This window comes from Drosophila takahashii, chromosome 3L (genome assembly GCF_030179915.1).
Source record: "Drosophila takahashii strain IR98-3 E-12201 chromosome 3L, DtakHiC1v2, whole genome shotgun sequence".
NCBI lineage: Eukaryota > Metazoa > Arthropoda > Insecta > Diptera > Drosophilidae > Drosophila > Drosophila takahashii.
The window spans coordinates 13671738-13689006 of record NC_091680.1 but is presented as its reverse complement, the minus strand read 5'-3'; the positions used below and the strand labels follow the sequence as shown (position 1 = coordinate 13689006).

The following is a 17269-nucleotide window of genomic DNA, read 5'->3' as shown; positions in this document are numbered from 1 at the left end:
TTGACCAAAACATTCCATTTTAATTATGTACGGAGGGAAAAACAATTGTTAATTGTAATTATTTAAGCCACAAATTGGCCCATGCGATAAATTACTCTTGTTTTCATCCGACAATGTTCGGTGAAACGCATTAAAGTGTTAACCAAATGGATGTGGAACAGACCACGTGACACAATAATTGAACACGTCCTTTGTAAAATTATATGTAAAATAAATTAAATAATTTAATGCAAGACGGTTGCCATTTTAATACAAACTAAAAGAAACAAAGAAAAAATTGCATATTTTGTTCAAGTTTCCTTCCCAAGTTTCTTTTTGCATAGTGTTATGGCATTCAACATTTTTGCTATTCACATGCGAAATGTTGTCCAAAAAGTTTCTCCACATTGTTGCATCCAAGTATAAATGCTGAATGCTCTCTGCATGGCCAAAGTTGAATGACTAAAACTTTTACTGAACAGCAGGTGGGCGTGGCAGCCGCCTTCCTGTCGGCCCGTTGATTTGGCATTCGTTTGCATTTGTTTATGCAAATCGTGGTGGCAGCATCAGAGGAAACAAGAAAAAATTGTCAGGCGTCACAAAAATTGTATTCCAACATAAATTAATGCCGAATACTTTGTGATTCCATTTAACTTTCGAGCTAATTAGTCGTGAATTTTAACGCACACCGTCATTTGCATAAATTTACCAAAAATATTCGGGGCGGAAAAAGGTTCTGCGGTTCGGAGGGGAAAATTCGTTACATCCATTTGCATTTGTTCTAATTATGAGCTCAGGCAATTAGCAGCCGAACAAACTTTTCCAAGGCAGCTGAGCAAAAACAATAAACGGAAAATCAAAACAAGCTTAGTGCAGACACCTTTATTCGGGATGGGGGTGGGGGATAAGAATCCCTCAGAGAAACTGTCAAAAACTCAATCAGAAAACTTTCATCTAAGCCGGTTGGAAAAGTTGTTGCTACCGACGGTCGGATTTAGGGGGCGGTATTTTCCCATTTCCATCCCACCTCAGCTGGCATTATTAACAAGTTTTCTATATGCAAATCAGCTAGAACAGCACAGAACTTTCAATGAAAGCAAAACAAAGCAAAGGAGTAGACAATGTTTACCCACCCAAGGCCATTGATTTCTTTTCGTTTTCCTCTGGCTGCCAGTTTTCCATCAAAATGCGAAAGTAAGTGAAATTGATGAATGCTCTGGTGACAATGGAGTGCCTCAGTTGTCATTCGGTGCTAATAAATGGATGGCCAGGACGTTGGCGAGGGCGATATTTATCAAGGGACTTCAATAAATTTAAAGCCGCCAAAAGATATTTCTTCATAAGTTTTTGCCCAGTAATCCTGCCCCCACTCGCCCGAATGGCCAGCTCATCTTTGTGACCTCTAAAGCTGCCCATTGATTTGTCAATGCCTGGTCTTAAGTCCTATTCCTGGTCCTGCCTGCCTTCCTTTCTTCCACCGTGGCCATAAATCAATCCAGGGAGAATTTTGAAAGCATTAAAAGCATTACAAAGAGCACCATTTCGTGGTTGTTGTAGTTCTTGCGTGCTGCTGCTGTCGCTGTCATGTCTTTGTCATGTTGAACAAAAGCCGCCTTGGCGGCAGCATTACGTATACGCCCTGTGGCCCAAAGCGGAGATATAGGGACTCACACATGCAAAGCGACATTTTGCAGGCAGCCGAATGAATGCGAGAATGAATGACTGAACGAAATAGGAAAGGGGAAAGACGAGGAGTACTTGGGAAACCTTAGGCCATCTTTTGTCTGCCTGCTTTTCCGCTTTTCCTCAGGCGGCTGTGTTCTTTTCGCCAGCCATTTGATTGTTTTCTATGTATCTCCTTGTTACCATCCACATACACTGTACTCTTACAAGTTATCATCCTAAATTTCATATCTTTGGATTTAATTTTGTAATATTTATTTTTAGAGTTTTTCTACATTTCATTGAGTAATATTAATATATTTTAGTTTTTCTTAATGACACTGATAACTTATCAGTGATAAGCATTTAATTATATATAGTTTGAATAGCACAGAAGAACTTGTAAGACATGCTAAGAAACTATAATGAAATACAATAATTAAAACAAATATTTATGCAATAATTATAACCTCTGGAACTTACGATGCTCATGGTCTCAACAGACAAGTCCAGGACTATGGTAGCTTTCAGGCAAATTGGCTTCTGGGCTCGCATTGAAAGGAAAACTAACATTTTCCGGCATCGTGTGTCGGCCTCGGTCCAATTCATCTCGTAAACCGCAGTACTGACATTCTCACTCTGAAATTGCCGGGTTAGTGGGTTAGATCTTAGGAAGTTGTCATTATAGCAAACCGCATCGATCAGCATCTGACTGAAGAAGCAGAGGAGATAAACCTCTACCAATGCCGAAACCAGGAGTAGCATCTGCTTCAAAAAGTATGCGGGACTGAACTCGATGGTTAATTGAAATCCCACCAGGCAAACAAGCAGTGAAGAGGCCAGAAAGTTTAACAGCAAGGGAACTCCAAAGACATCGTTCATCACGTCGTTGATCCTTAAAATAAATTAAATTAATATTATTGTTTGGTACTTAAGTTTAGGGTTGGTAAAAGGATCCATAGCACTATCGATGATATCGATCGTTTTGAATATTATCGATAGTATCGCTTGGGTAACATATTACATTTTTAGTCTTTTTTTAAGCGTTGATCTTGATTTGAATCGAGCACACATTTTTAATCACATATATTTTTTCGATACTATCGCTAATATCAACCATGGCTAAAAAAAATCTATCGATGTTTTCGCAATTTTGATAATCTTTAAGCCAACCGAAGTATTTGGATGTGTTGGGCGATCAGGGATTGCAGCGCCTTAAAATCCTTATTGGCTCCATTGGTTTCACTATGGTTCCGAACCTCGAACTCCCTGAGAACTTTAGCCAGTCTGTTGTAGAGCATAGTGATCTGAAAAACCACGGCAAAGATCATGAGGTCACTGGATATGGATCCGCAGGTGGCCGTGTAACCGGCGATCGACTGGAGAACGTAGGTGGGATAAAAAATCCAGCTTTCCCTCCACTCCCAAATGCATAGGTCGAAAAATGGCAGAGATTGCTTCGCATCTGGCAAATGAATCACACAAATCTGATAGTAGTATATGACTATGGGTAACAGGCTGTGCGCGAAAAACATAATCGTAAGGAGACCACCAAAGCCTCTTGTGAAAATGTTGCATCGTTTCAAATAGCTATTCACAGCATACTCCTCCTGATCCTTTTGACTGGGTGTCGGAAAGCAGGACTCCAACTGGCGGACCAAACGGGTCAGCTTTTGCTTTTTAATCAGCACCGTAATTAACTTGAGAATGCCGACGAACACGAAGGACACGTAGCCCAATATGATGCAGCTTTCAAGGAAATCCTCATCTTCCCGAAATGTGATTCCCATAAATACGAGCTCTTCAGCGAGTACTTTCAGCGTGTTGATACAATTGAGCACAAAATAGAGTTGAAACCAAAATCCGGGTTTTCGGTCAGTTTCATAGGGCTCTATACCCACGGTATTGTAGAAGAACACGGGCAGTCTCAGGAAATCTTCGACGACATGATTTGCTCTCTGAGGCTTAGCCGAAACTTTAATCCACCGACAGGACAAAATATCCTTTAAGATATTGACACTCATTCCGGACTTGAATCGATTAGATAATGAAGTGCGTGCAAAAGGGTTTCGGGTTTTTATAGGCCTATGGTTTAGCAGAAACCGCAAGATTTTCTTTTCCCCCTAAGGGCTTACACTGACCCAAAATTTTATTTCCAATGAAATATATGATTTCCAAACTGAAAAAGTTTTTTTAAATTGTAGCAAAAAACTATTTAAGGCCAAAAATTATATTGGGCCATTACAAATTTAAAAATTATCAAACCAAACTAAAAAACTTTCTGATGAAATGGGCAATTTCATCAAGCAGATGAAATAATAAATATTATTTAATAAAACAAATATTTATTCTTTATAATACAAAAAAAAATCATTTAAAGCTTATACTTTAAGACCCTTTTTTTTCCTTATTAAATATGTACAGTGTACACGTGTGTCTTTTATTGGCAAAACAAAGACTGCGTGATTATTTATAGGTCAATGAAGTCAGTAATATAAATAAAGAATGAGCAATTTTCAAGCTGTTTTACGAGTAGAAAGAAAATATGTACCTTGGAATATATAGCTCTATTAGAAATCAATTTCCCTAAGTATTAAATATTTAAAAAAATAAAAATTTGAGATTTTAGAATTTACCTGACTCTATTTCCCTTTTTCATTTTTTCCTGTGCATTTTGACAACGGAAACGAGCTCGTGTCAGACATCCTTGAGGCTCCTTTGCTCATTTATATGCATTCGGTCCGGAGGACACAATATCGGTAGATATTTGCTTAAGAGCGTAACATTATCGTTTCGTATCCGTAAGGTCAGCAAATGTCGTTGGCTAAGATTGGATTGCACATGTGGCATACAACGTGTACCACAGGAGGCAAGAACGGCAAGAACTTCAAGAACAGAACCGAAACAAGCTTCATTTCGGTTTCGTTGGCGGGCAAAACAAGTTTGACAGCTCTCGGGCAACTGGGCAACTGATAGATACAGATAAAGTAAGTTGAGGTCTGAGGTTCTCGACTGCATCCCGCAGAAGTTCATTGCCATCGCAGCAGCAAAAGAGGGAAACCCAAGATATCAAGAGTGGGGATACATATATATGTATATGGGAGACCGTGGAGCATTGAAAGTGAAGACGCAAATTGCTGTCGCTATCAGCGGGCTCGAACTTGCTAGACAAGTTTCGGTTCTATTCACTCGGATAAAAGTAAAACTTAAAAATGTATATGTTAGATAGATGCTGGTCCCACACCACAGAACTTTTCAAATGCATAAATCGAATGCAGTCGTGCGAATTAAATAAAATGCCAGCTGCCATTATCCCATATCGAACCCACATAAATTGATGGCTGCTTCTGCTGCTGCATCGTCACAAATAAAACATTCATTGGATTGACATTTTAAAATGCTTTCCATGCACACGGGCTGCCATAGAAACGGATTGGTTGGGGCAGAGAGAATGGAATTGGAAATCGAAATGGAAAATGGTCGAAAATATGACAATCGAAAATGTATCTTTGCCATTTGAAATGGCATTGAGTGACCGCTGAATGGCGAGAGTAGAATTTATTTAAAACTATGGTTTTACGCTTCCTGGTGGGATTATCAAATGCTAATTAGCCAAATGATGTTTTCAATTCATTTGCGGAAGTGGCGAGCGGTACTGAATTTACGAGCCAATGCGCCGTGTGATTGCCCATTGAATAAAGCCAGGAAGAACTGTGTTTATTTATTGTTTTTAAAATATTTATTTTACCACGAATCATAATCGTTTGATCCTATTAGTAATTTTGTTCCTGTTTCTCTCATGTGGATTATGTTGGAATCGAACTGTAGTTAAATTTATCTTGTTTAAAATTTTATAACTTCAATTTTGCTGGGGCTTTTTGCGTTACATTTCCATGAGGTTAAACATTATTGATGAGCTCTAATATTTTGTGAAATTGATTTCATAAATTAATCGATTTCCCTTTTTTAATATAATCATGATTGTTTTTATTCAAGGCTAAATATTTACAGAACACAATTTAGTCTCATGACTCAAGCTAAAAGCATTAAATTAAAACCCTTTTTTAAAGAAATGTTATCTTATTGATGATAATAATGCAGCTGAAAGGAAAGTTTACGATTTTTTACGTTTACATTTTAAAGTTATTCCTATCCCTTGATTAGATTGGCACCCCTTTCCCAATTTCCCACCACATTAAGCGCTTCATTACGCTCACATTCTTCGTCCGACGTGACATTTCAATTGGCCGTGTGCCGGGGGCAAGAGGACTACATAAATCCCCGGTGCTTAGACGCAGTCAGATATCGTGGCAGCCTCACCTCGAACGCTTAGCCCCCCTTACCGAAACTACAGAATGCATTCATATTCGCACTCACATTCACATTCAGTCGCAGGAGTCGTAATGCCTTGCACGTACGGAAAGCTCACCGTAAAATGACGGCGAACTAGCAGCGCTAAAAAGTGTAAGAAAATCAGCAACTAAATGGCGGGGGATCCCCGTTTCACCCCCCAGTGACCTGGCACATTTCTCTACTTAAAGCCACAAAAGCCACACGCACACACTGCGAAGATGAGGCGACGTCTTTAGCACCGCCATTGTTGTTAATTTTGCAAGGCTGCCAGGCAACTTTGCGCCGGAAACGGAAACTAGAAGCACTTGGCTCGTCCTAGCTAATGTGTCCGTATGTGTGTGTGTGCTCACTGTGTGTGTGCGAGGATGCGGGCACGTTGGTATGTGAGCATTTACAGTTGAGTTATGGGCGCACATAAATAAAATGTCAGCGACAAAATGGCTGCCAAAGTTTCTGCGGAAATTACCTGAACTACGTCGTTGACACAAAATTGAGCCAGCAGCACTTTGACATTTCGCTTTGCCATTGTTTTGGGTATCTGGCATATCACGTAATTCCCTTCCTGCACTTTTCACTGCTTTCGATTGAATTAAATGCGGCCTAAGCCACTGAGCAGGGTTTGATGAACCGCTAAGCTTCCCGGAATTTCACAGGGCCCATTTACCCGCCCGATGAGCAGACAACAACATGGTGTAAGCCCATTAGCCCTGTCAAAATCAGGTTAAAAAAGGTCCAAACAAAGGCCGCAACCGCAGGGCAGCAAAAAAAAGGGTTCACTCTCATTCGGAACTTATCTATAAAATATTTACATTTTATTGCAAGCTTTTCGAGTGTCTCTCTCTGGCTATATTTAAATTTTACATTAATCCTTTAATGTTTTTTTTATTTTTCGGGGTGAATATTTGACCTTTCTACCCCAATTTGTATCACTTTCAAAACCCCTTTATTTGTGCGAAGGGAAAATTGATTTTTGTTGGCTTTTGTGCGTGGCGAATTTGTTTTAGATTTGAATGGAAATGCAAATGTCTAGACAGAGAGAGGGAGAGTCCTGAGGTCCTGAGTAAATATTTTTGCTAAAGGGTTTTTAAAGCACTGCCGCAAAAGCAGCTTTGGGCACTCATCCGAACCGCTTCTTTTCTGGACCATGTAATGCAATTGTTTGGCCTTTGTTTTACGCTGCACTGACCAGGCCGCAAAAAAAATGAAAAAAAAATACAAGGAAACGTTCCTTGATATTTATTTGCCTTCTTTTTGCCCACTCTGCCATTTTCAATTTACGTTTACAATAATTCAGCAAAACGTTCAAATGGCGTGCAATAAATTCGCAACATCCCCAAATAGGGGGAATGGCACTGCCAACGATTTACCCTCACATACAATATTTATACATAAAATGTAAACTTTTGCAGTTTTACTTTATTTTATTTGCACTTTATTGCACACAATGGCAATTTATGTTACGCCATTCTCAACTGGGGCGTATAGGGTGTATATATAAAATGTAAATACGTAACTTCGGGGGTCATATGTTGGTCAGTGTAAAACAAATGCTGACAAGTGCAATTATCCCGGACGGAGTTGGGTGGCAAGCTCTGCCCTCGTAATGAATGTAATGCCAGCAAATGGCAGTGTAAGTGCGGTATTCTCCACTCCGGAATCCGGAGTGTTTCAGCTTGCTTGCTTACCAAATGGCCAGTGCTTTGGCGGAGCCGGGGGTTTATTATTCGGAGGTGGTAAGAAGTCCTGATTCCAGTTAAGACCCACGCGACATTTTGGTAACTGGCAGGGCTTTAAGATTAAAGCTTTTGCCGCTGGCTGTTCTGTAATGTGTTCTGTGTGTGGCTTCCTTTCGGTTTATTGCACTTAACCCACTTACTTGGATGGAAATTAAAAAGCCATGATTAAGGAAATGCTTTAAATAAAAAATAAAAAGTTGAGGGTATGTAATTACAAATTTTTATAAGGTTGTCACATTGCTTCTTACTCTCTTTTTTGAAGTCAAAGAATCTCCGAGAGGAAAAAATGATATTATTTATTATCAATTTTACCAGTATAAATACCAGAAATGTAGGTTTTTTTGTTGTGTATTCTTTTTTAGCCCAACCAAAACTCAGATCCTAAAGATTAATACCGACAGCCCACCTTATCACCTGTCACTCCCTTAACCCAACTTCCAACATCACCCACTAGTTGGCATGAAATACTTAAATGTTAGCATCCATAAAAGTTGGCTTCCGTTTTAGCGCCTGTCCTAAATGAATTTATGTCACCGGCACTTCATTTAAAGGCCCAAACAAAAAGAAAACAAGGGGCGAAACTAGAATAAACTCCAGTCACTCCCCAGTCTAATATTCCGAGCGATGCAAGCCGCAACCCGGCAAGTTTGCGTCTTGTGTCTGACATTAAATTAATTTGTTGAATACAACTTTGCCGGCAGCAAATAGTGCCCCTGGGTGGCCTTGTTCCATCTCGGTTGGGCCATAGCTCCGGTCCAGGACTCCGGTTTCTAGGCTCCCGGAAAACTTGTTAAAGACGAAAATAACAAGAAAAGTTTTAAATCATTCGCCAGTGCCAATGTCGCAAAAGTTCTGCCCGAAAGTATAGAGAGCAGCCCGAAGAACAAAAACTAAAACGCAATCGGAATCGGGAATGGGAAATGGGATAGCAACTTGAATGAACAAAAGGGCGTGTGTGGTAACTGCTAGTATAGGCATTACCCATAACGTTTCTGGAAGGCGTGTCAAGGTTGTTTGGGCTCTCCATAGAATTATGGCTGAAATACAAACCAACACACACATGGCGGGGGGAATCATTCGAGTACTAAATCTTTGCCCTAATAGTCAACGCTTGGGGAAATGTTTATTGCTGTTTGTACTTAGCCAGTAACCCAAATTGATAACAAAAATAAACTTTGCCAGCTGTCCTTGGGCAGTATTGCATTTGGCTGTTTGGCGAGCATCTTTGGTGAACTGTATTTGCTTGTGGTTATCTCGTAAGCCAACGGATTAGAAAAGTTTCTATTGATTCGCTTAATTTGGCTTCTTAATCTCTGATTTGTTTACTGTTTTTATAACTTATTGGGATAAATATTGCGGACTATTTCGGCCGTCAATTTTTTTTAAATATTTCTATCTTTTAAAAGTGTTTAACTTATTTACTATATCGATTTGATCTCTGCTTGGTGAAAATGTCAAGGGGACCGGCAGAAAATTAACTTTTTAATTAAATATCATTTTTATATACCTAATATACAGCCATTTTAAACCAATTGTTTCCATTGCACTTACAAATTTGACTAGCCCTTCTTAAACTTACGTTACGCATCATTTACAAACTTGACCCAAAATGGAGGAACTATATATGTCACTCGCAACATATGGCTCACTACCTACGTATCTTTTTCCATTTCGCTTTCGGTTGCCACACACATTTCTGAGCCATTAGCTGCAACTCGACCAATTTGTTGATCGTTTGCCAGCACTCTTCAAGTTTTTTTCTCTTTTTGGTATTGTACCTCTCACACTCTGCCGCACACTCACGCACCTAACCCCACACGCTTTTCCATCCACTTTTCCGGCAGCTTTTCCTCGGAGCCCGGGAACAACTTCATTAAAAGCTCGACACTGCAGCGGAGTAAACCAATTACAAGTTCGAAGGGGAGAAGCACACAAAATGTGATTAGAGTGCAATGCCGGGGCGGAAACTGCAGCTGCTCCTGCGGCGGAAAAACACAAAATCGGCAGCAGGAGCAGGACTGAAAGGAGGATGCAGTGGCGACGCCGCTCATTGCAGACACATAAACAATTTTACGAGCAAAATTTTATAAGCAACAAACGAGGATGGAAGCTTGTTAAATGATTTAGGGCCAGTCCATGGGTCCAGAGTCTAAAGACCATCTGCAATATGCTGCGACATGCACTTAAATCAATTTACTTCTGCCATTTGGTTGTGAGGAATCTCTCTTTCAACTGCACATGAAAGTTGGCCAAGGAAACTATTAAATCGTGCGCATCGCCATCAGAATGTCCTGTGCCGGGGTAGTAAATTAAATTTTACCCATAATAGAGTACTAGCATAATAGTGGTGGGAGAAAAGTGGCAGAAACTGGCAAAAGTTGTGCATATTTTTAGAGACATCCATCGAGACACTTTCCCTTCTTCGCAGGACTGAAACATTGTTGTCTTTGCCACACGCACATACATATACATATGTAGACTATATAGTTTCTTCTCTGGCACATTGGACTTTTGTTCTGCCTGACGGGTCATCGTGCAACTGCAGAAATTACCCAGCTTTCAGTAGCCTTCTTTTCACCCCTTCCATTACTTACCCCTTTGTTCCGGCTCCTTTGTTTCGCCCTCCCCTGCCACTGGCTGTCATGTGTTTTTCCATTACCAACTGCAACACTTCCGGTGGCATTGTGGACTGACTTTTGTATGGCTCACATGACGACGCCTGTTTTCCGGCTCTGCTTCTCCCTTTGTTTCCCCATCTCTGAAGCTGCAGCTCCTCGTAACCGCATTTTCCTGCACATTTTACACATTTTCCCATGCACATTTAATTATGAACGCAATTTTCATTTGCATGTTGGCCCAGTCACAGATTTTAGTCTTCCTGCACACTGAGAAGATTACTATTTATAGTTCCTTTTTTATGAAATTTAAAAATGGTAGAAGTCGTTTATTTTTTAAAAAATATAAAATTTTATTATCCTTGAATATCCTTTACTTTTTCTTTAAAATAGTTTATATGGTATTTTTTCCACTGTTGCTCTCTTATCCTTAATTTCCATAGAAGGCTCAGCGGAATCGGGTGTTAATTTAATCAGCCGGATGCGTTTAGTCGTTTAAGGACGATTAGTGTCATTGAACCTGTGTGCGAAAAGGAAGTGAAGCGTAAGGAGCAGTGGGTGTGGGATTTTCGCACATCTGATTAATTACCAGGGCCCGCGCATCTCATTGGACGCACATTACGCATACGCACTTGGCTGCAAGATTGATGACACGCTGCCACGCCCCCGTCCCCCGCTTCCCGCCCTCGTTTTGATTGATTGTGTTCCCGCAGCAGCAGTTCGTCCTGTATGCAGTAGCCAGCCATCATCAGCCATGCAAGTCGCACATCCCTCAGCTATTCATCAACAGCTGCCCGTCTAATCATGGCCAGAATGCTTTCATTCTCTGTCCGGTTTTTTTCCGCCTTCCCTTTTTTTTTAATTTACCATTTTCCGCTGTTTGTCGGGCATATGCTTTTCTCGATTTTCTTTTCCTAGTTGGCTTTCCGGGCACGTCGCTCTAAACAATTGCGCTGCCTCGAAACATTTTTGGCATGTGCCGCAACTATTTGTGACAGCCTGACGCCTGCGGCTGTTCCCGCAAGTTAATGCACTTAAAGCTGACGAATTTCACGCTCAAAGTGAGCCTTTTTGTCCCCTAATTAGCATGCGAAACTTTGGCTGCTAAAACTTGAGACGGCAGAGAAAATAATGTAATATGCGTATGCTCGACAACAGTTGGCTGGGTCATCATCATGCGTATTCCTGGCACGCGACGCCTCGCAAAGTTGGCATTAAATTTCAAATTAAATTGCTGCCTGCAATGCGATACACACACACAGGGACACGCAGGAGACACAAGGACTGCTGGAAGGACATGTGTTAAAAATCAGCGTCGGCAGCATTTGTCCCCATCACGTATACGTCACGTAGGCAACAGAGGCAGCAACAAGAACTACACGACAACTTGCCGATTGGATTTCAGCTTAAAGCTTCAGCTTAAAGCCGCACGCAACGAGATATTACGCATACGCCACGTGCTGCACATGTTGCGTTATAAAAATAAACTTCAAACATTCATTTGTGCACGGGAAAAAAGTTACAAAACTCAGGTACAAATTTTAGAAAATTCGCCCACATTTTAATTTTTAAATTAAGTAAAAAGCAGATACCAATTCTTAGAAACTCCAACGCGTAAAAGAAAATGTTGGGTTCTTAGAAAGCAGGTTCATTATACTTTTCCAGAAGAAAGGTCCTTGTTCTTTTCAAACTTTCTGAACGCTTTCTTCTGAAATCCTGATTGTGTCAGGTTTTCTTATCAGTGTGTTCATGTGTAAATACGGTGCCCGGATGCTCATGCATAAATCTCTTTTAACTAATCAGCCTGCCTTCTGGGGTTAGCCGAAAAGCAACTGCCATAAAGTGAAAAGTTTAAACAGCACTCGAACTTCATAAAGTGCACACAAAAACGTCGGCAGGCAGCATTCGCTGAGGATAACGGCCTTATACGGTGGCTGTCAAAATAAATATAATAAAGCGAGAAAACGTTGTCAGCATTTTGAGGGGGAAAAACTTGATGGGTATGAGGGCGGGAAAACAGGAAGAGGGAAATGTCAAAATATTTAACAACAAGCCCATCATCATCATCATCAGCAGCATTGAAATGCCTGCCAAGGTGTAAATTCAATAAAGATAAAAAGTTGTTGGGCCAAAGTCTTTTGGGGCAGGATAACCTTATCGAGTCCTTGTCACGCCTTCGTCCTTCGAACATTTGCGTACGGCGGGAATTATTAAAAATTTGCCCTTTGTGGGGCATAAAATTCTGAAATTGTTGCCGCTCACAGCCGAAACGAAACGAAACGAGACGAAATGAAACGAGGCGGAGATGGTTTTCCAGTTCAGTGACAGCTTTTCATTTGTTTTCCCTGGCCAAACATTATGACAATCGTACGCACACCCACACACCCACAACCTCATAGGAAAAACAAATGGGATCCGGGTCAAATGTGGGGGACAGAGAATAAGTCGACACAAGTTTTATCTTTACGCTTGCCTGCGTTTTTGCGGTGCGATGTCCCAAGTCGGAAACAAAGGGCCAACAAAGTAAATTCCACGGCAATGAAGTGTAAAAACAAGAGAGAACGCTATAGTCGGGTGCCCCGACTATCAGATACCCGTTACTCAGCTAAAGGAAGTGCGAAGGAGGAGATAAAAACTTTGATCCGCCGTAACTTTTTAACGAATGGTCCGATTTAAAAAATTTCTTCTACATTTCGATAGGTATTGATAAACACCATAAAACTGCATTTTTACTTTTCCGAAATATTGAAATTTTTAAAATCGTATATATGCGATTGTGGGCGTTAGAGGGGGCGTGGCACCCTTTTGAAACAAACTTGCGCTGCGTAGGAACTCCTAGAATCTGCATGCAAAATGTCAATCTTCTAGCTTTTATAGTTTCCGAGATCTCAGCGTTCATACAGACAGACAGACGGACAGACAGACGGACAGACGGACAGACGGACAGACGGACAGACGGACAGACGGACATGGCTAGATCGACTCGGCTGGTGATCCTGATCAAGAATATATATAGTTTATAGGGTCGGAAACGCTTCCTTCTACCTGTTACATACTTTTGCACGAATCTAGTATACCCTTTTACTCTACGAGTAACGGGTATAATAACAAAAGCTGCTTTCTGCCCCAGAACGAATCTACCTGGTCGTCTCGTCCTCGTCGTCGTCGTCCTGCAGCTTCCCCCCACATAGTTGGAATTTAATTTCACAACAATAGCTTTTAAGCCCCGCCCTCCGGACATTTTCTTCCGATTTCTCTCAGCCCCCCGCAAGTTGACCAAAAGTTTTGGTTTAAGCATTTCCTTTAAAGTCACTCCTGCCCGAAGGTTGCCTTTTAACGCACATTAAGCCCGAATTCGAGTTCCTTTGCCGTCCATTTCTTATGGCCATTTGGCTTTTTATTGACTCACAGCGCGACTCCTTTTTTGGGGACACTTTCTGTTTTTTGTACTCCTGCTTTGTCCTGCCTGTCACGTGGCCAGATGTTCAACTTACAAGGAGCAGTCAAGATTGGGCCGGTTTCCCATTTTTTTGTGTGTTATTCTAGCTTCCTAATTGGAGGCAACGCTGTACGTGTCCTCGTGGCAATTAAAATTGCTCACATCCTGCACGTTCGTCCTTAAAGGCAATTAAACGGTTTTAATTAGTTTTAACGACAAGTATTTTGCACTCTCATTTGTCACTGGTCACAGGCTCTATTAGTGGAAGGAGAGGTGCTTAAGATGGGGGATAAGTAAATTGTGGTAAAGTTCGTGGTCAGGGTTCTTCAAACTAATTGGAAAAGGGAAGCTTGAGTGAGCAAGGAAAAGGCACTTAAATGAGGTATTTTACTTATGTATAATCTATTTTTATAATGGCGTTTATAGCCACAAATTTTTATATAAGAAAAATTAAAACTAGACTTTTATTTCCCCCTCTTAAATGCAAAACATAATTTTATGGGAATATATAGGTCATTTATTTTTATAACATTTTTCTAGCTACTTAAATTTGAATTTTATCTTAACCAACATAAATATTTTTAATGCAGATGCACACCTCAACGAATAACACAAAACCAACCAGTTTTGAAGGTCATTAAAAAGTTGAATAATTATGCATATCGACTTGGCATCTCTTCAGCAAACCTAAAGACGTCTTCGCCAGCTTAAGACTAAAAGATATTTTAAGCATTTCATGGCGGCTCAATGGTCTAGGGGTATGATTCTCGCTTTGGGTGCGAGAGGTCCCGGGTTCAAATCCCGGTTGAGCCCGGATAAATTTTTTATTTTAATTTTTAATAGGATTTTAAGATGTATTTACCAAGCATATTTTAAAAAGATTTATTTAAAGAGCAACTAAGCCATAAGTTCTCCAAATCTTTATACTTAATATCTTATTTAAACATTTCGGACTAAAGCACAAGCTGACTTTTATGAGATTAAATCAAGATAAAGCTCTTAAAGCTATTTGTGCATTCAAGATTCATTTAGTCGGTGCAGCAGAGGCAGAAACAGCTCAATTGTTTAGCCTGAGTAAGCCAATTTCCCAGCCACATACTCCAAGCAATGATGAACAATTCAATTCAATATATTGAGAGCCAATTTCTAATGCTGCCATCTTCGTTCGTCATCTCTCCTCCACCCATTTAATCCGTCTGGCACAGCCTCATGCCATATCCTCTACCTATATATTATGGCTCCTTCCCACTCCCGCTAAATGTCTGTCATGTTTGTTTGCCCGTTGTCAAGTGTTTCATATGCTTGTCAAATATATATCTCTATATATTGGCAACACTTGCCTCAGCTGCTTCACAACCTCCTACTTCTATTCCTCTGGATATATATGTATCGCCGCTTCAGAAAAACATGTCGAGACACTTGTTGTCAATGGAAGATTTTCGAGTGCCGCTTTCATATTTGCCATTGCCCCTCGAAACGCACTTCAAAATCCACCGAAAGATTACCGAGTTCAATTCCTCTCGACAGTAAATTAACGTTTATTGCATTTTATTAGCCATATCTAAATGGGAATCTGGTTGATTTTTTATGGCCCCCTCTAATCACCATCAAAAATGCCTCAATTAACGTGCTTAGACGAGCATATATACTCAAGGACTCTTCACGGAAAATATGGAAATAAAAGCCCAAAAAAAAATAATTGTTCAGAGAGCGAAAAAAACAATAAAGGACCACATGTTAGGCTGCCAGGACAACGAACCGCACGTATTTGTGTGGCCCAGGAACACGTTTAAGTGGCCCAGAGAACAACAATGGAGACCCAAACAAATTAACAAAGTTAAGAGGGGGTAAAAAATATACAAATTCCCCACGCTTCATAGAGATCACGAGCAGAGGACAGGGGCTTCGTTTGGCTACACTTTTATCAATATTCATCTCCTGCAGCGTCAGGACTAGAACATGGCAATTCAATCAGCGGAAGCCCCACAACAGAGGGGAAAAAAACCCCCAAAACATATTTGGCAAATCAAAAATTGCACTCAGCCCTACAACACAGCTCCACTCGACTACAACAAATTCGATTTTATAACTCGCTGCACGTCCCCTCGATGTATTGACCCCCACAGTCCAAAATGCAAATGGTTACGAAACTTTTAGCAAAAATGAAAAAAATCCAGAGACACAAACGCATCAACAACAAAATTGTCTAGTGACTTTTTCCAGAAATGGAAAATAATTGAAAAGCGAGGCAAGAAATAAAATCAAAATATCAAAACAAATCGAACCAAACCGAAAGCGAAACCATTGCCAAAAACGCCCAACAGTGAGAAAGAATAAAAACTTTTTCAAGGCAAATGTTGTGCCAACAGCAATATGGAACTGTCCCATTCCAAATGGATTGATGGCAGCAGCCGCAACTAAGGCGAAACTAAATGGACAGTGTTGTGGGCAAAGGGCGACTGGCGAGTGCTTTCAAATAACCGAAATTGCCCCTACAGTTCCGGCTCGGACTCTTGACCATGACCTTAGGCGCATTTTCACACGGCCAGCAGCACACACTCAAAGGAAATCGGAAAAAAATGGGAAAAATGTGGGCCTGCCAAAGACAAACTTCGGTGGAAAAATAACCACTCAACACTTTTATGCCCTGCAAAAACATTAAGTTGAAATTATGTAAAATCACTAAACTTATGCTAGTATTTTTCTTTGTTCTTAAATATTATTTAAGCATAGTTTACTAAAGAATATATTAGGAATATTTTTATTGGGCATTTCTTACAACCTTCTGAAACATCAAATCAATAGAAGTATTTGATTTAAAATAATAAACTTTTCAAGAAGCGTTTTTTAGAATATAAAATATTTTTCGAGTAATGTTTTTCTACACCTTAATTTTACGTTTAAGCTTGAATCTCTGATCGGCTCAAAAGTATAAAATCGGCTCCCCCGAAAGTATGCAGCACTTTCTGCAAAACATTCCCTTTGATAAGCCGTCGTGTCGTTCCAGCAAAAACAAGAAGGAAAAAGTCCCATAAAGTAGTGAGCACACAGACTCGTGTGAGCAGCACATAACTTCATCAAGTCCCGCCCAACTCAGTGGCTCAGATAGAAAACAGCCTCGGGCCTCTAAAGAAATGGTGGAACAGAGAACAAGAAAGGCATACGCCACACATGATACTCATAAAGTAGAGCACACATTTTGTTGGCATGCCCAAAACACAAACACACACTCAAACTTAAGGGCATTATTACATTTTTCACGCCAATAAAAACAAATACAAAAAGTGAGGGCAAAACTTGGCCATGCTGATCAACTGCCTAAGCTTTTGAATGGCAGAGGTTGGCCTGGTTTTTCCTCCTTTCCTCTTTTCTTTTTTTTTTGGCAATTTCCTCTTTTTTGGCAACGCCATCCGGTTGAGAGTTCGACTTGGTCACTCACGAAAATTACTGAAATTGTATATCCGTTTCCGGTTGAAGTTGGGTCC

The 17269-nt window shown here is 40.4% G+C and overlaps 1 protein-coding gene and 1 non-coding gene across 2 annotated transcripts; one reads left to right on the top strand and one right to left on the bottom strand.

Moving 5' to 3' along the window:
* Window positions 1–2007: 2007 nt before the first annotated feature.
* On the bottom strand, window positions 2008–3665 carry Or67a (Odorant receptor 67a). Its single transcript, XM_017151392.3, has 4 exons — window positions 2815–3665; window positions 2335–2536; window positions 2125–2280; window positions 2008–2061 (listed from the first exon to the last, which is right to left on the bottom strand). The coding sequence occupies exons 1-4, from the start codon at window positions 3663–3665 to the stop codon at window positions 2008–2010; spliced, it is 1263 nt and encodes a 420-aa protein (XP_017006881.3).
* Window positions 3666–14525: 10860 nt separating this feature from the next.
* TRNAP-UGG (transfer RNA proline (anticodon UGG)) lies at window positions 14526–14597 on the top strand. Its single transcript has one exon. It is a non-coding gene; the product is annotated as a tRNA-Pro (tRNA).
* The last annotated feature ends 2672 nt before the right edge of the window (window positions 14598–17269 follow it).